At 36.2% G+C, this 26710-nt stretch overlaps 1 protein-coding gene across 6 annotated transcripts in view; it reads right to left on the reverse strand.

Annotated features, from left to right (window-relative positions):
* Positions 1–2325: 2325 nt before the first annotated feature.
* Positions 2326–26710, reverse strand: part of RBM27 (RNA binding motif protein 27) — a 67115-nt gene continuing 42730 nt past the window's right edge. For 4 of the 6 annotated variants that reach the window (XM_033406857.2, XM_033406855.2, XM_033406858.2 and 1 more), the window contains 9 exons: positions 25934–26230; positions 25062–25202; positions 20960–21079; positions 19518–19592; positions 19213–19377; positions 17054–17158; positions 16758–16949; positions 6777–6887; positions 2326–5580 (listed from right to left, as the gene is read on the reverse strand). In XM_033406857.2, coding sequence (XP_033262748.2) covers positions 5497–5580; positions 6777–6887; positions 16758–16949; positions 17054–17158; positions 19213–19377; positions 19518–19592; positions 20960–21079; positions 25062–25202; positions 25934–26230 — 1290 coding nt within the window. In that variant the 3' untranslated portion in view covers positions 2326–5496. Of the gene's footprint in view, positions 5581–6776; positions 6888–16757; positions 16950–17053; positions 17159–17213; positions 18843–19212; positions 19378–19517; positions 19593–20959; positions 21080–25061; positions 25203–25933; positions 26231–26710 lie in introns of those variants that run through there. The other 2 variants (XM_033406856.2, XM_033406859.2) reach the window with 2 other exon arrangements.

The raw sequence follows: 26710 nt of genomic DNA on the forward strand, positions 1-26710 counted from the left end.
ACGTTAGCCCTTATTATCTAATTTCATTTCAAATTGAGAGAAATATATCAGTATCTCACAAAAGAAGCTGTCTGGGGGCAAACTAAGAGACAGAATCACAAGGACTTTAGAAAACTGTTAAAAAGACATTCACTTTTATGAAGTGCTTACAAAGCAGTGTTGAAAACTCATTCAACAGAAACATGGCTAGGCAACTAAAAGGCTTATTTCTATAACCCTACTCCCCAACAAAGATTTGAGTAAAGAACAAAAATTCTGAACAATCAAGCACTAACCATTACCCCAACTCAAATGTTTTAAGAACTAGTGGATCGCTCTATCAAAGTAATAGAACTCTATGGGGACTTCCGTGGCAGTCCAGTGGTTAAGACTCCACACTCCCAATGCAGGGGCACGGGTTCCATCCCTGGTCGGGGAACTAAGATCCCACGTGCCGCGCAGTGCGGCCTAATAAGAAAAAAGAACTCTATAAAGTGGTTAGAAAACTGCAGTGATGTAGGAAATACAGACTTTCAATGAAAACAAACTAATAGGCTATTAGATTAGGGCCTTCTTCCCTTGCTCACCTTTCATAAAAGGAAAAATATAACATAAATACAAAGAAAAAGTGTTTATCACGCTTCCTAACCACCACAACCAAAAAAATCTGTTTGCAGAAGTCTAAGATAAGAGTAGACTCAAACCACAAATATCCTGCAAACAATTATCAAACACTGTTCTGACCTTAATTTCACCTGTATCAAGTCGCCTATCTCAGAATGCTTGGGATGGTTTAGTTAGCCTAAGGTCGATTGCAGAACCAGGTAAGAGGCCAAATGGTAGATGATCCTGTAGAAAGGAGATCACTTGGCAATAAATGGATTTAGCATAAATGAAGGTGATTCGTAATACATGGATTAGCAGTGTATAGCCTTTTTTTGGGTCAGTCTTGGTTGGCCCCTCAAGTAGATCTTTGAGACTAAAAATGATGCCAAATGGGGCAGGTTTGACTTGCAAAATGTTGGTCCACTTGTTTAAAGCAACCCTGACTCTCTAATCTAAAATGGTCCTGCAGGTTGACATACTCACTCATGTCTTATGTTTACTGGAACATAATTAGATCCAGCCTAGACAGTAAACTGGGGCTTGTGATTCAAAATTTATCCTTGGCTATAGAATAACTTACATCAAAAGCAGTAAAAAAAAAATCACATAAAACCAATAATTAATGAGAGCTCATTTTAGTACTATTTGTTACTATTAAACAAATGTAATTACGTTCAAAATTATGCTGGCTCCCCCACCAAAAGCCCTAGACTCATGTTTATGATAAACATCTATTGGATAAATTATCATCTATTCAAAACAAATGGTCACACAGCTTATTTGCCATTTACTTAATTCACAAAATATGAATAAAACTTGTTTATTTGAAAATAATGAAAATGAAATTTACTCCCATTCTTTATTATTTTCCTGTATAAGCTGAGATTTAAAGAACGACTCTTCTTGGACAATGCATAAACATTCGGAGGGGAATTTTGTATGAAAAGCAGTTTTTAAAACAAGAAAATAGGAGCCCAAGTGATATATACATCCTTTTCCCATCACCACATAGTCCTTTTGGGTAAAGATCACTTCCTTCTCTTGTTATTCCTCACAAATATCCATCACAATTAGAACTGTCATATCTTTAGGTCATCTTTTTTTTTTTTGCGGTACGCGGGCCTCTCACTGTTGTGGCCTTTCCCGTTGTGGAACACAGACTACGGATGCACAGGCTCAGCAGCCATGGCTCATGGGGCCTAGCCGCTCCGCGGCATGTGGGATCCTCCCAGACCGGGGCAGGAACCCGTGTCCCCTACATCAGCAGGCGGACTCTCAAGCACTGCGCCACCAGGGAAGCCCTAGGTCATCTCTTCAAGGTGTTCTTTCCCTTCTCTCTATTGTGCTTAAGGAAAATGTCCTTCCTATTGTTTGCAGGCATCTTGAATATCCTCAAGATAATATTAAAATAATTGCTTTTATAAAATTGTTTGTGCTTTTTATCTGGGATACCAAGATCCATCCATGAACAAAGAAATATGGCTGTTAAAGGTTACTTATAAGTTAACACTTTAATGCCCTTCTCTTTCATTTTCAAGACCACTCTGTCAAAGGAGTGATTCTACTGAATATTTAATAGCCAGTGACTTCGGTACCCAAATTCATATTGAGTGGCATTCTCTCATGTACATGAACCCAACATAACACACACACACATATCCATCACTCATTCATTCTCACACTCAAGCAAGCATACACATACGTTTTCTTTCTTTCCAGAACAAGCCAGAATTACAGCTCTTTTGGTGATTGTTATAATTTTTGGAATGGTTCATAAATTTTCCAAATTCTTTTAAATTTGCAACACTTTTATCTTTTTTTTTCAATTGTGAACCATTCCATATTGCATCTTTATTGCAAAAGTCAACATGCTTCTTAGAAATTCAGATTGTAATCGATAAAACAAACATTACATATATGAATTTAAATGTATAAACAGTTAGAAATTCAACAATATCTCCTATTATACTATTACACAAGTTCACAATTTTGTAAAAACTATAATACAGGCATACTATACATCAAGAGGAACCACTATTCCTTTTCACATGATTTTTTTTTCTTTTTTTTTGAAATAATGATCCATCAGCATGGACCTCTTTTTTTCACCCTAACAAGACGTTTTCCAATTTATCACCTTAGCTACTGACAATGTTTTCTCAATGTTACAGCATGAAGAAATTGAGGGAAATTCTGCATTCCCTGGGGTTACCTCTTAAGCCTGGGCAGCAATCCACTAGTAAACCAAGATGACCGAGCCAGGCTGGTGGTTGTTATTGCTCAACGGCTACTTAGAAAGATGTCATACACATTAAAAAGAACAGAATTTGCCTCAGATGGTATATGTTATTTCTGTAAGTGAAGATGCCAAGAAAACAAGTCATAGTTACTTGCTTTTAAGAGAAATTCTAATGCTTGGGGATCTCAGTCCTAAAGGAAAAAATATATACATTTAACTAGTTTATGCTAACCTTAACTTAAATTTTCTAATATTATATTAACACATATTTTGAATACATTTTTGAGAGTCAAACATGTTTTAGAAGTCTTAGGAAAAGACGTTTATGAAGTATTTTAGGTGTATTGAAAACTAAGGGCCTCAAAACTTACTCGAAAAAGTGTCTAGCTATTCTTCACTTTAACATCCTTCTCTTTCACCCCCCTCTCCCCCAAGAACTAAAAAGGTCAAACAAATCCTCAACTCTCTCTGTACTGAGAGTGTAATAAGATGTCCATTTTAGGTTAAAAAATCATATGAAAAGGAATCTCACTCTGCTGAATTGTCAGTCTACTGAAAATTTCCTTACAGCTCCATTAATTTACTGTAATTTTCAGTTTCCAAATACAAAAATACAACAATTCTTATTGAAATCTATACGCTGGTAGTTTTAGTACACAAAAAAACCAAACAAATTATTTACAAAATTATACAGTTTAAGAAAAAACTTTGTACAAAAAATATATAAATCCTTTGTTCCCTCTATCACGTTTAAACTGTCAGGACTCAAAATATTCACCACAATGAATCTTTCAAAATATATACCAACTGAGCCACAGACATCAGGAAAATGTCGTTAGAGATGACGGAGGAGGAAGAAGCAAGATTGCTTACTCTACCCCACTGTAATGTTTTCCTTCTTTTATAAGCTTATTTTAGCTTTGTGTTTTCAGAAATATAACTATAACCTAGAAAGAGGAAGTCCTTATTATTATGAAGGGAAAATTACATGAAAACTTAAAAATGATCCTGGTTTGACACATCATTCCAGGAAAACATGTAGAAGAGGAAAGATAGTCAGAACATGGGATTTAACTTCTTGTAGCCAAGTAAATCTAGAGTCCTGATGGTTTTAAGTTTCTTAGTAAATAGTTTCTATTTTGAGAAACAGTCTTCACCTCAGGAAACAAAATCCTTGACATAGTGATCACCAAGAACCTTCTGAAGCCAACAGGAGGTTTCAAATTTTCACACCACACGTACTATAAAAACATAGCTGTGTATATCCTTGAAAAAGTAACATCCTATGTACATTAATCATTTTATTTCCCCAGGGGTCAATACAGTGTAGTGTTGCTCCTCTGCTTTTCCATCTAACATTCAGAACACAAGGACATAAATTTACAGATATATTTTACTTAACAGATACTCTATACAGTGTACAGTAAAAATGCACACAGTGAAGGAAACCGTCTACTGAAGGATGCATATGTTCATGGATAGCAACAAGCTACAAAATTATGAAAATATAAGGTCATCTGATCAAAGTCAAGTTATGACTCCCATTTATTACTAGCATACCCATCCCACTACCCCATCCCACCCCCAACCTATCCCCAGTCACCTCACCATCATGGTTTAAATTTAGGGAAAGAATTTCACACACTTTCAAACCCTTCTGCATAACTATTAACTAAAGTGAAGCTTTTAAAAAAAAAAAAAAAAGCTGGTGACTCTCTCTCCCCACAAATCCTTCCATTATTCTCATCAAAATATCACTTGTTTATCAAGGTGCTGGTTTAAACTTTTTATTGGGGACTGACTTTTGGTGGCCCAAAAGAATCACTTATCTCAATAATGGGTAAGTCAGGCTATTAATAAAAAGGCAGGAGAAAGAAAATGGGGACGAGAAAGGGGCAACAGGTGAAAGCCTTTTATATTCTGAGAATGTTAAAAAAAAGAAAGGAAAAAAAAAGGACCAACTGAACCAGTGCTCAGTAATTTCAAAGCAAACTAAAAATCAGTGGCAGAAGTCCAGGAGAGTTAATATGATATGACAGAATGGAAATCCCACAGAGCTAGCTACCATTGCCTTATAGCATTGAAGAACAGTTACAATTTACACTAAAATATTACTTACTGCTGCACATTAAATCCCCCCGAATTCAGATTGAATACAAATTGGGCTCCTCCTCAATAAAATAATTAAATTTACTTTTCTTCCAAGACAACTCTTGAAAGCAAAAGGGTATTTTAATTACAAATATCTCCTACTATCTGATGACCCATCCATAATAGCTAAGAGATAAAAGATTCCAGGCGATTTTTACATTTAATGAAACTTTATCAGCAGATTATAATCCAAAATAAAATTTCTGAACACCCTGTCATTTACATCATAATCCAACACCAATAGCAACAAAAACAGGTGGTGTGGAAAAATAAGGCTCTAGAGATTATCCAAGTCATTCCTGTGGATCTTCACAACTGTGTAAAAGTCACTAGGCCTTTGGTGCTTTAATATCATGAACAGTTATGAGATGTATTTAAATAGCAAACTTGCTGTCCTTAAACCTACTGTGTTGAAAATAAAAATAAAAAAAATTTTTTTGGCTCATTGACTTCTTTAAATAATTTTAAAAAGTTGTTCTTCTAAACAATATTCCTAAAAAGTATACAGCTCGCATCAGATTTCATCTTCGCCATGAACGAGATTCATATTCATCTTCATCCTCATCGTCGTCATCATGCAAAAACAAATCTGATGTTTCTGTTTCCTGAAAAGAGAGGGTAAAATCTGCTCAGTGGCACAAGAAAGTTAAGTAAAGTGCTTTTTAGGCCAAAGGACAAACAGACTAGTGTACAAAGCCCAGGCTGGATTTACAAGTGACGCAAAGTATCTTTGGGGGCAAAAAAACCCCAAAACATTTATTTTTTTATATATATATATATATATATTCTTCTCCCCTGCTAATTTTGCTAGTTTAATAGAAGATTTCCATTCTAATATCATCAGAAAAACAAATAACATATGAACATTTAGTTGGGGGAGGGGGATATCTATGAAACATGTTTTTGATAAAATTAATTTTATTCTATTATCTTAAAAGTGAGAAAAGTAAATAACCATTTGAACGTCTAAACGTTTCCTCTAATATCCGATTGTGAAGGACGAATATAATACCTTGCCTATGACACTGACATTCCAAATCTTACATAAAAATCTAAAATCTTACACAAAGTAAAAGTATCTACAAACATTCCCGAAATACGAAGATTTTTCTTTTCTTTCTTTTTTAAAGAAGGGAAATGTTTCTGCTTTTGTTATGTAAAATTACCCACTTGGTCGGGAAGACTCTTGATCAGGCATAAATGCTATCTTTTAAAACCAAAATTACAATGAATGAGGAATAACTTGCAATGCTGCCTAAGTGTCCATTTTAACAAACTAATTAGAAATACTGTAGTAAAAAAGCAATATTAATTCTCATGTTTTAAGAAGCTGGTTAGTACTTGTATTATTTAAGTCCTTGGTTTTGCTATTCTTCCCTCTTATGGCCATCTTCTTTACACTCTCTCATTTTAACGAACTATATGTAGAAAGAAAACTCAAATCTATTACTTATGGAACTTGAATAAGTTAAAACTAGAACAATCAGATAAAATTTAATTTGTTCACTTAATCCATGTCTTCATTTACCAAAATAAAAACGTCCAGAGCCCCAATAAAGCCAAAATAAATGCAAATTTTAAAAAAGTACAGTCTCTCCTACACCAGAAAATAACCCCCAAAAGAGCTTTTTTATTTCTGCACCTAATCTGATTCTTTAATAAACTTCTAGACTAGTCTTAATTAATTACATGCATGAAAAAACTCAATATTTATTTTTAAATTTTTATTACTTAATGTTAAGAAAAGCATATAACTGGAAAACAATCTAATTCAACTCTTATTTTCAATCGTTAAATTTACCTCCTCCTTGACTTCCTCTTCCTCAGTCTCAGTGGATACAGAAGGCACCTTGGCCTTGTGCCATGATATTTGTAGCCGACGGTCTTTGAATTTTGACCCTTGGTTTGCAGGCTAAAATAGATTTTAGAAGAACACAAAAGTTTGTACTCACACTTACTAATGATTTCTTCAAATTGTGTGCTATTAAAAGTTTAATGACTTGAGGGAAAAAAAAATCTGTTAAAATGGATCTACAAATAATCTCCAATGAGAGCTAGAAAAAGTGAAGTTCTTTTTAATTAGAAGACCACATGTCTGGTTTTCCCAGGATAGTCCATGATTAATGTTGATGTCACATAAATTTTAAGATCTGTCTTGGTTTGGATATAAATTATATAGTCATTCTACATAGAAAAGTCATGATGAGGACAACAAATACTGTCTTAATATGATTATTGGCCTTTGGCTTTGATAATCTACATATTTAGAGTAAAACCTTACAAATATAAGTAATTTAAAAATTATCTATTCATCTCATGACATCTCTTATATCCCCATCTATATCTGTTAAAACTATTCCCACTTCTTTTCCTGAAATGCTATATAACAATGACAAATACTCTGCAGCTCATCTACGCATCCCACAAATGTTAAACACCTATTATCCTATCTCAGGGTAAAACTACGCAGTTTCAAATGTATTTCTTGTTATTACTGTCTAAACATTTTTTCCTCCCCAGCAAATTTCAGTAAGAGAAACCAAAAGTTTAATTTTAAGGACAAAGCAATCGAGACAAAAGAACAGAGACCCAAAGTTTCATGAAAGTGAAAGCTTAATCATTCCTACAGCTTTCCTATCAACAGATCTGGGTTGTAGATTATCCCCAATTCTTGGTTCAGTCCTAAAATATGTAATAGAAGGGGCTCTTTTAAATTTGGGGTTTCACCCTATATTTTCTAGGAAAAATATTGATAAACTTCATGAAGCATTTGCAAAATATTTCCATAGAACACTCAGATCATTGCATGGCAAGAATGTACATTAGGCCAGATGCATACCAGTCAATTACTGTCTCTGCTGATACCACAGCCTGTGATTTAAGGAAAAACTCCTATTATCCCTTGTAGGTGTTAAATGTTTATAACCTGACACCAAACATTTTGATTCATGGGACAAACTAAAATGACACATCAAAATGGCCCTAACCCAAATATACATTTACCATCTTTTCAAAATCAGGTAGTTACTAAGTGAGTGGACATTAAAAGTTCTCATCACAAGGAAAAAAAAATTTTAAGTATGTGTGGTGATGGATTTAACTAAACTTATGTTAGTAATCACAATGCATATGTATACTGAATCATTATGTTGCACATCTTAAAATAATACAATGTTGTATGTCAATTATATCTCAATAAACCTTGGGGAAAGAAAAAAACAGGTAATTTGTGTAACAGACATCCCTTGCCCTTACTCTATCCTTTAACATACAGCCCAATTATAGAGATTTCTTCAGTATTTTGTTCATTTCTATATTATTTAAATTCTTTCCAGCTTTACTGAAGTGTAACTGACAAATAAAACTGTAAGATATTTGAAGTGTGCAATGTGATGATTTGATACACTGTGAAAGGATACCCCATCGAGTTAATTAACACATGCATACCTCACGTATTTATTACCCTTTTGGGAGGGGGGCGGGAGAGGGGGGTTTTTAGAACATTTAAGTTCTACTCTCCTAGCAAATTTCAGTTATATAATAGTGTTGTCAACTACGGTCACCATGTTACACATTAGTCCTTAAACTTTGTTATTTGAATTTTTAAGTAAAGTTATATTACTTTTATTAGCAAGAAAAAGCAATATAAAAATTTTTCACCTATATTAACTGGGTTGCTTTCCAAAGAGGGTAGCAGTTCTATCTTCCAAAAGAAATTTTAAGGCATTAGATGTACTGCATATATATTACTGAAGGAAGAAGGAGAAATTTAATTTGTATGCAGTCAGGAACTAAGAATATAAAACTCCCACTACCTAACTTGTAACAAATAAGATTAATAAATAGAATAAAGATGTATTCTAATAATACCAAGTCAGGAACTCTCACACACCACCAGTGGGAATCTAAACTAATAAAACTGATGCAGTTCACTCAACAAGTCCATGTATATACAACAGAAATGTACATGTATATATGAAAAGACATTTAAAACAATGTTCACAGCAACACTGTTCATAAAAATGAAATGGAAATAACCCAAATACCTATCAATAGGAGAATGGAAAAATAAATTGTGGTATATATATATACAACCGAAAACTATACAGCAATAAAAATAGCAAACTACTGTTACATGTAATAACACAAATGAATCTCACAAATATAATGTTAAGAAAAAAAAGTAGACACAACAGAATATATACTATGTGGTTCCATATATATAAATTTTCTTAAATACGCAAAATAATACTATAACATTTAGGAATACACATTAAGGTGATAAAAATACAGTTGATTCTCGTTATTTGCAGTAGTCACATAAAGTTCACCCAAGCACTGAATTAGCAAACACTGAACCATTGTTCCTAGGGGAAATAGAGGGTTAGGTTCCTATGAGCCTCTGGTCAAAACATTTTTGCCAATGATCAATATGTAACCTTGTTTTATGTTTAAGGACATTACTTAATATATACTGTTGATTCATTAATATTGAACTCATGGCCCAAAGCATGACAACTCATGCCTGAACAAGGCTTATCTCTAACACACATCTTTACCATAAGGCACATCACTACCTTACTGAACACTTACACAGCACTTCAGAACTATACTTGGAAGCCATTTTAAACAGTGAAATCACCAATGAAAAGCACAAAAAAATGAGAGAAATAGGGCACTAAATAGACTGCAAAAGACTTGTTTACAGGATGAGAGCTGAGACAAGAAGGCAGAACATCACCTCATTTGACCTCCGTTGGGAACTTGTGCACTGGTCAACTCAAATTTTTCACAGCACATGTCTGAAAATGACCACACAAGCACTTCAGGTATTGATTTTGAGGCTGTAATAAATTTTAGTGGGTAGGTGAATGTGCAATGCAGTATCCACGAATAATGAGAATCAACTGTATAAAGAAAGCAAGGAGGTGATTATAATAAAGTGAGGCTAGACTTTTTCTGAGGAGGAGAGAAGACAGTGACTGGAAGGGGGCAGAAGGAGACTTTTGGGGTGCTGGGAATGTTCTATTTCTTGACCTGAGGGGCAGGTAATATGGTACCTTCTGATAAATCACTTAACTATACATTTCTTATTGGTATAGTTTCAATAAACATTTTAAGTTGAGTATTATCTTCATAATTTCAAGAAAATACCAATTAGCCAAGATATTTATGTTAAAAAAGCAATGTTTAGAATGCACCTCTGTATTTATAAATGATCCCATTTTGGTAATTTTTTAAATTAATTAATTAATTTATTTATCTTCGGCTGTGTTGGGTCTTCATTTCTGTGCGAGGGCTTTCTCTAGTTGCAGCAAGCGGGGGCCACTCTTCATCGCAGTGCGTGGGCCTTTCACTGTCGTGGCCTCTCTTGTTGCGGGGCACAGGCTCCAGACGCGCAGCCTCAGTAGTTGTGGCTCACGGGCCCAGGTGCTCCGCAGCATGTGGGATCTTCCCAGACCAGGGCTCGAACCCGTGTCCCCTGCATTGGCAGGCAGATTCTCAACCACTGCGCCACCAGGGAAGCCCCGGTAAAATTTTTTTGATGAGAGACTTAATATATGTATTCTTATATTCGTAATTTTTTTCTATAAATATATCCAAGAATAATAACTACCTTGTAAGAGTAGGCCAAGATTAAGAGGTGAGATTTTTACTTTTTATTAACCGAATTTTGACCCTTTGCTTGTATTAATTTTTTTAATTAAAAATACTTAAAAAAATTTAGGACTTGCCTCATATACCTATCAAAATATCTAATTTTTCTATATACACATATATATTCTCTCACACGCATATCTATACCACGGCTTGAAATAATGAAATAGTGGAGAAAAGTTAGATGTCCATCAATACAGGACTAATTAAATCTAGTACAGTACATCTATACAATAAATCACCATGCATCCATTAAAAACAAAGCAACATCATATGCACAATTAACAGTAATTGCCTATGGGGAGTGGAACTGTATGACTGGAGGTAGAAGGAAATGTTATTTTTCTTTCCTTTTCTTTTTCTTTTGGCCACAACACGCGGCATGCGGGATCTTAGCTTACCGACCAGGGATCAAACCCGTGCCCCCTGCATTGGAAGCATGGAGTCTTAACCACTGGACCGCCAGAGAAGTCCAGGAAATCTTACTTTTCATCGTACATACTTTTCTTTTTGACTATGTATATGTGTGTTGCCCCTCAAAATAAATCAAATATTAACATATATGAATATATGTGTGAATATGAGCAAATCAATTACATATCATCAATAAAAAATTATATGCAGTAACTTAGAAGCATGTAGAACCTTAGAGGTAGAAGTTACGCAGAGAGAAATTCACCTACACAGCCATTTTCCCAGATCAGAAACTGATGCCAAATCTGTGCCAGTCATGATCATCAATCCCCTGACTGGCAAAGATGAAAAAACAAAACTTAAGTGCTGTTGAGGATATGGGCAAACAGGTGCTCTCACCCAATGTCACTACAAGTTTAAATTAGCGCAACATTCCTGGAGGGTTATCTGGCAAGCTGTACCAAAATTTTAAATACACATACGCGTGCCTTCGATCCAGTCATCTTGCTCCTATGAACTAACCTAGGGCAATGGTTCTCAGTGGGAGACGATAATGTTACTCTAGAGGGCATTTTGGTGGTCACGCTGACTGAAGAGCACTTACTAGTATTTAGTAGGTGAGAGCCAGAGGTGCTAAAGGTCCTGCAATGCACAGGACTGTCCACATAACATTACTTCCCTCAAAAACGCCAAATACAGTAAGATGTATATAACATTGTCCATTAACAGTGAAAAAACAGGAAACACCCTAACTAGCCATCCTGACTGACATCACGAAGAAAAAGACCTAAGGAAGAAAGCCAACACACTAGGATAGTAGAGGAGAAATATGAAAAGAACCTGTGTAGCTGAGTTTCTTAAATAATCAATCCTAAAACCTCCCTACCTCTAAACTTCTTGAAAAAAAAGAAAATAAACGTCCATATTTTCCAAGTTATTTATCTGTTACTTGCAGCTACTAAATGCATCCTGAGAAGCATTTACTATTTTCATAATCAGGAAGAAGAAAATAAAAAAAATCTACTTCCACTCTATTATTACTGAGTACAACTCTAAACCACACTACCATAGCTCAAAATCTTTGTAGTTAAATGATGCATACTATTGAAAAAATGCCAAAGTACAGTTCAAGTATTCCAAACATTCAGCATAAATAACTTTCCCTGTTGAAATTAGCTGAACCTCTCTTTACCCAGGAGTGAAGGAAAGCACCCTAAGCTCTCATCCTATCTGTGCCCTTAAGCAAGCCTCTATGACTTAAAATTTTCAGCTTTTACCTAAACTTTAATATTAAAATACTTAAAGGAAATTCTTCATGGTCTTTGATACCCTCCTAACTCTGTCAAATGAAAGATATATAAATAAGGATTCTTTTTTAAAAAAAGTTCTTTTGGGACTCACTGATTTTATCTTTAAAATATACAAAATTCTATTTATATATTACATGATATTATTTCCCTTTTTTAAATTTATTATTATTATTATTACTTTTTTTTTTTTGTGGTACGTGGGTCTCTCACTGTTGTGGCCTCTCCCGTTGCGGACCACAGGCTCTGGACGCACAGGCTCAGCGGCCATGGCTCATGGGCCCAGCCGCTCCGTGGCATGTGGGATCTTCCCGGACCGGGGCACGAACCCGTGTCCCCTGCATCAGCAGGCGGAATCTCAACCACTGTGCCACCAGGGAAGCCCTCCCTTTTTAAAAAAAAATTATTTATTTGGTTGCACCGGGTCTTAGTTGCAGCAGACACGCTCCTTAGTTGAGGCTCGCCAGCTCCTTAGTTGCAGCAGGTGGGCTCCTTATTTGTGGCATGCGAGCTCTTTGTTGCGACATGCATGTGGGATCCAGTTCCCTGACCAGGGATCTAACCCGGGCCCCCTGCATTGGGAGCGTGGAGTCCCAACCACTGTGCCACCAGGGAAGTCCCATATTTCCCATTTTTGAACTTAAATATTTTATATATAAAGTAATAAAATAATATATACCAGGGGTCTGCAAACTACAACCTTCAGGCCAAACATGGCCCAGCACCTTGTTTTTGGTGGCCTGTGAGCTATGAATTATTTTTACATTTATAAAAAATTATTAAAAGAAGAAAAGGAAAAAGAAGAAGGAAGAGGAAGAGGGAAGGACAGGTTTAGAGAGAGGAGGAAAAGGAGAAAATGTGACAGAGACTGTACGAAGTCCGCAAAAGCCTAACGTGTTTACTATCTGGTTCTTTACTAGAAAAAGTCTGACTAGTGATATATACTATTAAAATATTTATATATCATTATACATGTTTTATGTTGTTATAGATAACTTCCATTGTATATAAACATTCTCTGGATTTTAAATTTGTGTATATAGTTGACCCCTGAACCACACAGGGATTAGGGGTGCTAACTCTCCATATGGTCAAAAATCTTGGTAATAACTTACTGTCAGCCTTATTATTGAAAAAAATCTGTGTACAAGTGGACCAGCACAGTTCAAACCCATGCTGCTCAAAGGTCAACAATTTTTAAATTTACTCATATTTTTCATGTACGTATCTGGGACGTAAAGCCCAAGATTAACACATATCCTCAAATTTGGTTTTAACATATACAATATAAAAATGCTGGTGTTTCATCTTAAAAATGAATGTGAAGTTAAAAAGTCTGATTTTAAAAATAAGATATCTTCCTTTGGAAAGCACAGAAAACAGAGAAGAGCCTAGAAGGGAAAAAAAATTAAAACTAACTTGAATTCTCCACCCAGAACTAAAAATTTAAAGCAGTTCCACTCCAAGTTTATGACTACTCTCCTATCCCACCTTTCCTTAACCTAAAAGACAATCCTGAGAATTTTCTTATGTCATTATTCTTTAAAAACATGTTTTTAATAGCAGCAAAGTACTGTTGAGCGTTTAGATAGTTCTCATTTTCACTATTATAGAAAGTGCTACACTGAGCACACTTACAGTTTGCAGAATCGTTTGCATAATTTCCGTATGATAAATTCTTAAAAGTGGATTAATGCAGGGGTCCTCGACCCCCGGGCCACACAGCAGGAGGTGAGTGGCAGGTGATCAAGTGAGGCTTCATCTGTATTTACAGCCACTCCCCGTTGCTTGCATTGCCACCTGAGCTCTGCCTCCTGTCAGATCAGCAGCAGCATTAGATTCTCATAAGAGCATGAACCCTACTGTGAACTGCGTATGTGAGGGATCTAGGTTGCACGCTCCTTGTGAAAATCTAATGCCTGATGATCTGCAGTGGAGCTGAGGTGGCGATGCTAGCACTGGGGAGTGGGTGCAAATACAGATTATCATTAGCAGAGAGGTTCGACTGCACAGAGACCCTAATAAGTCTCTGCTTGCAGACTCACATCAAAACCCTATTGGTGAGTGGCATGTGAAAACAAGCTCAGGGCTCCCACTGATTCTGCATTATGGTGAATTGCATAATTATTTCATTATATATCACAATGTAATAATAATAGAAATTAAGTGCACAATAAATGTAATGGGCTTGAATCATCCTGAAACCATTTCCCCCCTCCCCTCCGGTCTGCAGAAAAATTGTCTTCCATGAAACCAGCCCCTGGTGCTAAAAAGGTTGGGGACTGCTGGATTAATGAATACAAGAATAAACTGAAGGACTCTAGAATTAGGTCCTCACACTTCAGAACAGCTTCACTAACACCCATCCATCACCTTTTCATACAGATATGGTTGATCCATGATCCTTTCACAATCATTAAGGACAGTAAAAGAATACTGAAAATATACATTTTACTTTAGTCTTTGTGGGATTATAAAAGACCTTGAAGAAGAGTTACCCTATAGGTTTGCTAAATCTACTTTCAATAATGTCTTAGGCATACGTATTTCTGTATTTTTTTCAAAGAAAGCATACTATACTGCCCAAGTATCTGTTACAAGTGTAAGTGTGTTTCTAGCATTCAAGACTGTCTGATAGTACCCTATCAAAACAAAAAACAAACTACAAAACACCATCGAAACCAATGGTAGTGTCTCATTCTTGAAGTTGCCTTATCAGCCTTGGCTTTGTTTGCTCCTTCCCCAAATGCCTGGACATGTCCCTTTCTGCAAACCAAGTGCCGTATTTCAGACTTAACAAATATATGTATATAAAAGTTGGTTATTGGGGCTTCCCTGGTGGCACAGTGGTTGAGAGTCCGCCTGCTGATGCAGGGGATACGGGTTCGTGCCCCAGTCCGGGAGGATCCCACATGCCACGGAGCGGCTGGGCCCATGAGCCATAGCTGCTGAGCCTGCGCGTCCGGAGCCTGGGCTCCGCAACGGGAGAGGCCACAACAGTGAGAGGCCCACATACCGCAAAAAAAAAAAAAAAAAAAAAGTTGGTTATTATTAGATACTCTAGAATGACTCTACTTATGAGAAGGAAAGAGAGCCATTTGAGCATGACTTCTGGATTAAAACTTAAAGATTTATATATAACCCTCAGGGTAGAGCATGCAGCTTCCTACCTAACAAAATTACCTACTTTTTGTAACTAAAACTTTCTACAGAGCCAAATTTATAAAAATTCTGCTTTATATTATTATACATTATTATGTAATGCACCTCACCAGAGCTGGCAGTGGGTCTAAATGCCCATGCCCAAGTTTTGGCAAGGAAATTCGAATATTATATACTCAACCCTGAGAGACAAAAATCGACATTCACCCAGCCTCCAGAAGAACACCCTGCCCATGTACAGTGCTCCTCCATATATTATCTTCTTTACTCCTCAAAGAAGTCACTTAAAGACAATCTCACACTTTACAAAAAAAGAAAATAACAGTCAGGGTAGTGAAAAAACTGGCTCAAGAGTAAACAGGTGGCTCTCAAATCTGGACATCTTATAATAACCCACCATTCTCTAATAGCCAGAGTGAAACAAGATTAATGAGCATCAAACTAATAAGAAACTATGGAGTGAAATCTTGCTCTTTAAGATTTCTCTCACCATCTTTAACACTCAATAGGGCTGAAAATGTTTTCTCTCAAAAAAGTTGTTTGAGGAATAGGCAATCCTGGATGTTAACAGTCAATTGTGTATTTTTACCTTGGTCCTGCCACTTATTAACTGTATGATCTTGGGTGACTTTTTTAAGCTTTAGTTTTCCGATCTGTACACATGGGTTTCTACCTGCACTTTATACAGTTATTTAAGGTTACATGAGATCATGTATGAAAATGCTCTAGCACAAATAACACTCAAAAAATATTTACTAGATGAATTAATGAGTGGTTAGAAAGAGAATATACTGTTTATGTACAAAATAACAAAAACATTCACTTGTGGCAAATATCTATTTGCATATTTGTCTAAAAGCAAGTGGTCACCACTGTACACAGAATATAACTAAACATGACTCTTCTCCTAACAAATTCTTCCTTTGGATTTCGTCTCCATCCCAGACTATTTTCACTTATTGACTATAAACATCTAGTAAACCATGTAATAAACCCTAAAGCAAAAATCAAATATAGCTTTTGAATAACTTGTTGTTACAAATGCATTTATGTGAAGTATTATGGAATATAGCATGAGCTGCTTCTTGACCTTCAAATATATTAATAGGAATTTACTAATACCCATGATTTTACAACTTATTTTTCTAATCTATAAAACATTTGACATTTATACAGAAGGCATCAAGGAAATGCTAAATACAATGCTTTTAGAGTTGGCATTTACTATTTTAAAAACTTACTGAAAAATGCTGAAGTAAGTCATCTTTCTCCTCCTCAATGAATCCCCCAACTGTTAGTGCTTTAGGGCGGTGGTCCACCACCATGTGATTTAGTGAACCCCTTCCTCTTCCTCCACGGCCTCGGCCTCTTCCTCGACCCTGAGAGGACATGGTCTTTCCTCGACCCACAGGTAAAATACCTAATCGTGCAGCCTGAATAACAACAAAAAGCAGAATATAACACATCATCAGACTAAATCTAGGAAAACTATTTTTCGAGATGTTAAATGTAGTGGGTAACTCCTCTTAAATCTCACCTCAACCTGTAACTGACTGAGTTTTTTCCGTAACTCTGTTGTGTCTTCTCCTGAGGATAGCCTCTTGTGAAGGTCCAGTTCGGTATCTAATAGTTCTTTTTGGGCCTTTGGAAAAATTAAGAGTAAAAATGTATTTTTTAGACAACCTACAAAATCTTGTTCACAATATTACACTTACAGAATGACACACATCTCTTCTGGGTAAATGTGAGAGCACGCAATAAACATGGGTGTTTTAAGGAAAGTAACTTTACAGATATAATACTGAAAACATGTAGAGAGTATAATGTTATCAGTAGTAACAATAAACAGTATTACTGCTTAATAAGCAAGCAGTATTACAAATGCTTAATTAAGATGGCACAGCCCCTCCAGAATAGAGAGACCCCCGGGGTGGCTGTCTCCAGGTCGGCCACCTGTACACAGGTGTGTGAAGTTCTGAGGCACAGCTCCGTCCATACGGGGCCACTGTGTCCTCGGCAGCACCTAGGGCTGCTACCCACACCCTCTGAAATCAGCTTTGCGAAAGCTTTGTATCTGCCGGGCAGCTTTTGGCTGAAATGCAACAGATGTCGAGCCCTCCTTGTAAAGGAACATTGAGTTTTCCTCTTGTGACACATGGGATGCATCATAAGTCCCTCCCCAAGTCGTAGTTCACACACCCATCCTTCCGACGGCGAGTTTTGTGGTTTCTTTTTTTTTAGTTTTGTGGTTTTTAAAAACAAAAACAATTCATTCTGATTACTGTCGTGATATGAAGGCATCATTTCCATGAGCTTTGGGGGATTTTTATGTGAAATAAATAAACTATCACTGAGGGAAAAAAAAAAAAAAAAAGATGGCCTAAAAATCAGACCTTGGAAACAGTCATTTGAGATGAGGGAGCTGAGAACATAATAAAGCATCATAAGTGAAACATAATAGGGCAAAATAAATTACACAATAAAAATTCACTAATAGTACAAACATGACAGTTACATAATTGCTTTCAGATCTGAACCCTATAACTATTGCCGCTCTTTTTTTTTTTTTGGTAAGAAACAAATTATCAGCCTTTAGCTGGTGTGACTATGAGAGATTTTCTTTCCCCCATATTCTCTTAAATTTCTTTCCATAATTAAATGCTCTTTTTATTATTGGGGGAAATTTCAATTAAAATAACATTTTATTATATTTTTAAAAAGCAATCATTTTTTCTTTTTTTAGATCATAAATTAATCTTTTTCAAAAAATTTTTATTGGAGTATAGTTGATTTACAATGTTGTGTTCTTAATGAAACACTTTACATTCCTTTAATAACAGAGAACCACAATTTCAAATGTAATATAATATTGTACATAAAAATTTGCATTCTATATATATATATATCTGACAAATTTATTCCCAGTTTTCAAAGGGCTGCAAATTTATCTAAAATCCCACTACAGAGCTGTAGAATAATGATGGAACCATGGTGTAAAAGCAAGTATTCTTCTACGGTAAGGAAACAAATAGAAATGAACAAAATTAGACTTAAATGGATCTAGAACTTTTGATTATTCTTTTCAATAGAAAGCCATATTTTTACCCATACTAAAGGCAATGATATCTTTTGAATATTAAAAGGGATGGCTGCATTACAACATTATTAAAAAATTAGAAAAAAAGCTGCTGAAATAGGAAATGTCTCTTTCCTTGCCATCACTCTAAGCAGTTACATCATCAGCATGGAGAACAAAAAAATTCAGTTAAAAAACATCTTTGTTCAAACCGGGTATTATCACTTCTTTCAGAGGGAGTGTACAGCATCTACAGAAACATTAAAAAAAAAAAGCTACTTATAATTGTCTCACACTAGACTATTAGCTACCTAAGGATTCCACTGCACTTTTTTTTTTTTTTTTTTTTTTTGTGGTACGTGGGCCTCTCACTGCGTGGCCTCTCCCGTTGCGGAGCACAGGCTCCGGATGCGCAGGCTCAGCAGCCATGGCCACGGGGCCTAGCTGCTCCGCGGCATGTGTGATCTTCCCAGACTGGGGCACGAACCCGTGTCCCCTGCATCGGCAGGCGGACTCTCAATCATTGTGCCACCAGGGAAGCCTCCACTGCACTTTTAAAGTGCAAAGCACACCACAGATGTTCAATAACCCTATGCTGAATGAAAAATGCAAATAGGTACCTCTGTTTTTGTCTTTACTTTAGATGGTGTGGAGACTGCAGAAGATGTTTTTAACTCATCTTTCAATTGTGAGATCTTTTCTCCAAGCTCTTTTAAAGTCTTCATTATATTTGCTCTCTCTTCTGGTTTCATGTTTTTGTTTTTTTCTAGCTTGGATATTAACATCTATAAAATAAACAGCAAAAAGTAAAACTATGCTTAGTAAATTTTAGTTTAAGTAACCTTTAAAACTCTATTGGGGATATCTTTGTAAAATCCATTCCATACATCAATTCCAGCATGCAAATAATGAACATTTATCTTACCTTTTGGCATTCTATTTGTTTTTCTAACATTTCTTGCCTCTTTTTCCTCATATCTTGTTGTAGCTTCATTGCTTCCTGTACGAACAGGTAAAGAAAAAATCAGTAATGAATAACTAAGTTTGCCCATGATATATATGGCTACTACAGTCTCAACTCATTTCTTCTGAGTCATCCCTTATACGAGACAGATTTTCCTCCTAATCAAAAAATAGCTGAAGCCAGAGATGAAACCTTTAAACCTATTTTCCCCAACACTTCCAATATAAAAGAGTTTGTTTGTAACTGTACTTTAATATTTAAAATACTGAACACTAATTAGCTGTATCTATGAGGTTTATTCACTTAAATGATCTGAATATGTATGTAAAGAAAAACAAGTTTTCACTTCCCCACATAATAAGCGAAATCCTTATTTTTGAAGTTTGAAGTCTAAAAATAAAGTCTAAAAGTGACATGCAGCTATAGATTAGAAATGATAGCAAAATCTATGGATTTTTGCCTGGAAAATGTTGCCTCCAACCCCTCTGTTAATTAAATCTCCAATTATACTGAGATAATATATATAAATAACTATTTTATTTGAAAAACTGTGAGTTTAAATCTAAGATGATAATGAAACTCAGAAGTGAGTCACATGAATAATAACTACATAATTGTTACACTTCACGTGAAATATTACCTAACTTACGAAGCCAGAAAGGAATTAAAAGAGAAAATAATGAAATAAAAGTGTTTATTTCTCTCCCTTGCGGGGGGGTGGGGGGAGAGACGACAGCTCAGTGTCTTTTACTTTTACATAGAAAAAAGTTCTTTCTTTGTGCTTGATGTAGCCACTGAAAGGCAACTGCAAAACATTTTTTCTGTTTGCTCATCTTTTTTTCAAGTGTACAATGCATCAAGCAGCAGCTAAATAAATGTTAAAATGTAGTTTCATAACAACATGAACTGTTCAGAGGTGTTAATATAATCACTTAAGAATTCAACAAATCCCGGACTTCCCTAGTGGCACAGTGGTTGAAAATCTGCCTGCCGATGTAGTGGACACGGGTTCAAGCCCTGGTCCAGGAAGATCCCACATGCTGTGAAGCAACTAAGTTCGTGCGCCACAACTACTGAGCCTGCGCTCTAGAGCCTGTGAGCCACAATTACTGAGCCTGCACTCTAGAGCCCGCGAGCCACAACTACTGATGCCTGCGTGCCACAACTACTGAAGACCGTGTGCCTAGAGCGCAAGCTCCACAACAAGAGAAGCCACCGTGATGAGAAGCCCACGCACTGCAACGAAGAGTAGCCCCTGCTCGCCGCAACTAGAGAAAGCCCACACACAGCAACGAAGACCCAACGTAGCCAAAAATAAATAAATAAAAAATAAATAAATGTATTAAAAAAAAAAGAATTCAATAGATCCTTTCCTCTTGAAGGAAAAGAATTGAGGCTGTTACCTGCTTCTTTTTAAGAACTTCTTGGACATCGTGAGACTTTGATCCTGAACAAAGTTTTGAAGGTGTCTTTAAGTTTGAGGAGCTGTAGATCATTTTTGGATGGCCTGGAGTTGAAAATATCTATGAAACACAAATATAATTAAATTAAATCTTAGCAATACCTTAAAATAATTTTTTAAAAAGACTCCATATATTTTTTTTACATTTAAAAACTTCATTTATAAAACAAGTTCTTTATACATAAACTCAATTGTCATTCAAATATAAAAACAAAAACTAATTTTAAGCAATAATGTTGTGTTTCTGAATACAATCACTTATCTTTCTTTTCTTTATATATTTTTTAATTATGGGAAAAAGAACAACAACTCCTGACATCTAGGAGCTGGACTGCCACTCACAGCTAGGCCTTAGTGTCCCCTTGTTAAACATAAACAATTTTCATAGAACATCAACCTCAGACAAGGTCACTCTTGTGCCCATGGTGGATCAAGGCAAAAACAAGATCACTCCATTATCACGACTGAACACACACACAAACCATGAATACTATCCAAACCATAAAAATGACTAAACATCTCTCTACCCTGGCTAATATGAGTGACTACAGCTTCTTTACCAATTACAGCTTTAGCATAATTCTAGTCTTCCCTCCTTCTAGGTAAACTACTAGGAAATCTGATCATAGAATTACTCCTGTTTCCTTTAACCCTCCAACAAATCACCTAACACTGCCAATCCTAACATAAGTCCTTGCTAACACCCTCTAAATGAGATGTTCCATGGTTTCACTGTGTATACTCCCTCACTGAATAAGAGTTGTTCAACTACAGGTGTGTTCCTGGAGGTCTTTGGGAGGGTAATGTCATTAAGCTCTTTTCCACAATGCCAAATAAGAATGCATGTTCTAACTGCAAACCCTCCTAAGAATTAAGGTACTTTGCAGTCATAATATTAATACTATATTTAATCAAATGTTATGAGTTTACAACCAACCATAAGTAGTTAGCTCACAGATCTAACTTTGCAAGTAAAATGGTGACCATCTTTACTGTGCTTGTTTTGGTATTTAGATTCCTTTCTGAACAGAAATTTATTTATTTATTTTTTCAGAAATTTATTTTTAAACAATTTATAATTTATAATAAATAAATAAATTTATAATTTATTTTTAAATTAACTTTGAATATATGATATAAGGGACACAGGATATAATACTAAGAAATTCATGGAAAATTCAATCACGCAATATATACAAATACAAAACTTATCTCAATCATACAATACTTAATTGTCCTAAAACTTAAGCTACTTTAAATACACAGGAAACTCTCTCAAGTACTGTAGGAACCTGCAGAGATGATGTTCATGCTGTTATTACTATTTATCAAAATAAAAATGGCACTACCTACAAGTTACTGAGCACTTATTATGTGCGAATAAGCACTTCTCTTTTATGCTTTACCAATATGAAATTTTTTAATCCCCATAGCAACTGAGTTTATTGAAAAGGAAACCAATGCTCGCCAGTTATTTAACACAGCTAGTAAGAGGCCGGTCAAGTCAGTAAGGGCTGTGTGACTTCAAAGTCTGAGATTGCTTTTGTTTTTCTATCTTTTAGTATCGAATTTTTTTTTTTTTGCGTTACGCGGGCCTCTCACTGCTGTGGCCTCTCCCGTTGCGGAGCACAGGCTCTGGACGCGCAGGCTCAGTGGCCATGGCTCACGGGCCCAGCCGCTCCGCGGCATGTGGGATCTTCCCGGACCGGGGCACGAACCCGTGTCCCCTGCATTGGCAGGCGGACTCTCAACCACTGCACCACCAGGGAAGCCCTAGTATCGAATTTTTGAAACAAACCAAAGTACAAAATTATATATAAAAAACCTGACGTATCCATCAGCAAGCAGAAACAACCATCAATTTACATTATTTTATATAAAATAACCTTGTTTTATTTAAACCCCCAACTACATCATCATAACACACACATTATTTTATCTGTAAATAATTCAGTTGTATCTCTAAAAGATAAGGACTCCTTTCTTTTTTAAGTAAAACTACAATACCGTTGTCACACTTAAAAGGTATAACAATTCTTTAATATCGTTAAATAGTCACATTTCCAGATTCTATTATAATTTTCTAAACATTCTTTTCACATTTAAATTAGGACCTACTAAGGTCCATATAAATGCAATTGGTTATATCTCTTTAAAGTCTCCTTTAATTCCGTTTCCCTCTCTGTATCTTTCTTTTCTTTGCAAATCACTTCTGGAAGAAACCAGGTCATTCATCCTGCAGTATTCACTACAGGATTCTATGGTATCCTTTAACACGTCCCTCTGTCCTCTGAATTTCCTTTAAATTGGTGCGCAGTTCTAGAGCCTTTATGACATTTTTTCATTCTTTGATAGGATGCTAGTAATCTTCGACAAATTCCTCACTTTCTGGTTTGACATCTGGAACACTGTCACCCCCAGATCTGGGAACAGCCATTTCTTCAAGGATCCCTGGTTCTTTTTAGAGCTGGGGGAAGGGGCATGTCAAGGTTCATTACCATCAGGCTGGGTCACTGTTTCTAGACCTTTTTGGTGGACAGAATTAAGAAATGTTTTGGAGGTTTTTAAAGTTGTCTAGTTTCTTCTATCCTTGCCGTAACCACCAAGACTTAAATTATATGGGTTCCTTTTTTTGTTTTTTTCTATCATAAGCAAGTATACGTATTCATTGCCCCAACTTTCTTAAATAAACAGTGGCCAACTCTACATTTTTTGTCCCATTTTGCTTTTTTTACTTAATGTATCCTGATGATCACCTCATGGTACACATAAAGATATTCGTCATTCCTTTGCAAAGTTACACATATGCTATTGTATGCATGTACTACATTTTAAGTAACCAGTCCCCTACTGATGGACACTGGATTGTTTCCAGTCTTTTGCTATTGAAGAGAGTCTACATTCCCTAGCCTTGCTCATATGTCTTTCTATAGTTTGACTAGTATATTTTCGGCACAGATTCTTAGAGGAGGATTATTGGTTTAGAGTAAATGCATACATAATTTTGCTAGATGCTGCCAAATTTCCTTTCACGGAGGCTATACCATTTAGCATTACCATCAGCATATAAATTTCAGGTCCTTGTGGACATTATCCTGGTTTACTATGTAATTTTAAAAATGGATCTAATTTTTTTTTTTCTATCAGGCTATCCAGTTATCCCAATACCATTTACCAAAGAGTCCATACTTTCCCCGCTGAACTGAGATAATGTGTTAGCATATGATAAATTCCTATTTGTGAGTGAGTCTATAATCTCAGTCTTCGATTCTATTCCACTGGTCTGTCTCTTCATGTGCCAGTATCAAATTGTTTGAGTTATACTGACTTCACATTATTTTTTAATGTCTAGGAGGGCTAACCCCACCTGTTCTTTTTCAGTTTTCCTAGCTCTCTTGGAAAAAAAAATCACCAATCTGGACAGTCACCATATAGATATATTCCCAAAAGGAAAGGAAACTACTTAAAAACATATTTCAAAATCTGACTTTTGGGGCTTCCCTGGTGGCGCAGTGGTTGAGAGTCCGCCTGCCGATGCAGGGGACACGGGTTCATGCCCCGGTCCGGGAAGATCCCACATGCCGCAGAGCTGCTAGGCCCGTGAGCCATGGCCGCTGAGCCTGCGCATCCGGAGCCTGTGCTCCGCAACGGGAGGGGCCGCAACGGTGAGAGGCCCACGTACCGCAAAAAAAATAAAAATAAAAATCTGACTTTCGAATTGACTATGACTGAATCCCCTTCATGATGTTCTTAATTATATTAAAGAAGAAACATTATAAAAGGAATGGATTAATAGACATCTATTAATAAATGGCTAAAAATTTCAAATTCCTATTTAGCTTTCAATAGGAAAAGAAAATTTAACTAGCAAATTTCTGGCTCAATCATGGAAATTAGGGAAGTTTACCGGCCACATTTAGGTTAGCTCTCACAATTATCTTGATTGAGGAAATAAGACATTATAAATCTGGGTGCTAATCAATTTGTTAATTTGTGTCACTGAACAACTCTAAATATATTTAAAGGTCCACAGAAATATATACCTGGCAATCATCTCCAGCACCACCTGACTGATTCAACAAGTGTGCTGCATCACCCTGGTTACCACTTGCATGTCCAAGACGATGTTTCACAGGAACTTTGTTAAGAACATATGCACCCGATGTCTGTGGTTTGTTCATCATCTGCATATACAAAATAAACATATTTATGGTGGAAGTTTTTTTAAATGCCTAGGAATGATACAAATTTAGGACAGTAATTACCCTGGGGAGGAAGATAAGGAAATGCGAAGGAAGGGTGCTTCAATCATCTGTAAGGTTTGATTTTTTTAAGTGAAGAGGTGGATATACACCGGAGCCTGTGCTCCGCAACGGGAGAGGCCACATCAGTGACAGGCCCGCGTACCGCCAAAAAAAAAAAAAAAAAAAAAGAGTGTCTGATTCTAACACAAAACAAAGAAGCTGTTCTAGATTCAAAGTTGTTCGGTCATGGATGGCTATCATACTTTAGTGTTGAGAAGAATCACTAAAGGTATTTCTTAAATATGCAGATTTACGGTCCAATATCTAGAGACTGACTCTAGATCTGAGAAGGTAAGACCCAGGAATGTGCACCCAGATAAGTGATTTTGATGCAACACAGCACTTCTCAACCTTCAAGGTACGTAAGAATCACCTGGAAAGCCTGTTAAAACGGATTACTGGGCCCCACCCATAGTGATTCTAATTCAGTAAGTTGAGGTGAAGCCTTAGAAACTGCATGTCTAATAAGCTCCTAGGAGATCAGATGCTGCCGGTCTACAAATCAAACTGAATGGCTCTGATATAGAAGACCCCAGGACCACAAATTGAGAAACAATGATCTAGAGGATGGGATTAAAGGACCTTTAATTCCCTGTGAACCAGTAGATTACCTTCTGAATACCCCCATGTACCGTTGAGGGAGGAGACTGGGCCACCAGCACTTGCTGCTGATGAAGGTGCTGTGGCAGGTGATGGTGCTGCTGTGACAGGTGACTAAGTGTTTGCTGCTGTTGCAGGAGCAGCTGTGTTGGCGACTGTAGTGCTGGCTGCTCATTATTTTCCCTGTGCCACAGGACTCGAATGAACCGGTTGTTTAGAACTGCTTCAGTGCTGGAAATGGCTTTTCTGGCCTCTTCATTGGTAAGATACTGGATGAGGGCTGCTTCTGGATCTCCCTTAAAGGCAACCTATAAGAAAAAACAACAGCAACAACAACACACATAAATTAATGATTGTAGTTAAGCAAATATTGATAAATTATTGATAAAAAATTCAAAAGTAGAAAACAGCCTGCTGAAATCCATTGTGAATCCTATGTAAATAAAGTTAGCTATCCCTTAAAAGATAACATGTGTATTTCAACATTATATATGAAAGAATATTGGATTATTTAATAAATAATCCTAGTGATGTTATATAACCACTTGGGGAAAAGTTGTTAGGTTCCTCCCTGGTATCTTACACGTCCAAATAAACTCCAGAGAGAGAAAACATTTTACAAAAAAACCCAGGGAAAAAAGGTGAATATCTGTATAATCTGAGGCTTTGGAAAGCCTTTTTATGCACACCTATAAAGGCAGGACCCATAAAGACAAACAGCGAATTTGACCAAATAAAATTTTAAACCACTGTCAGTCCAAACCTGCCACAAACAAAATGAGTGACAA

This window comes from Orcinus orca, chromosome 3 (genome assembly GCF_937001465.1).
Source record: "Orcinus orca chromosome 3, mOrcOrc1.1, whole genome shotgun sequence".
NCBI classification, from domain to species: Eukaryota; Metazoa; Chordata; class Mammalia; order Artiodactyla; family Delphinidae; genus Orcinus; species Orcinus orca.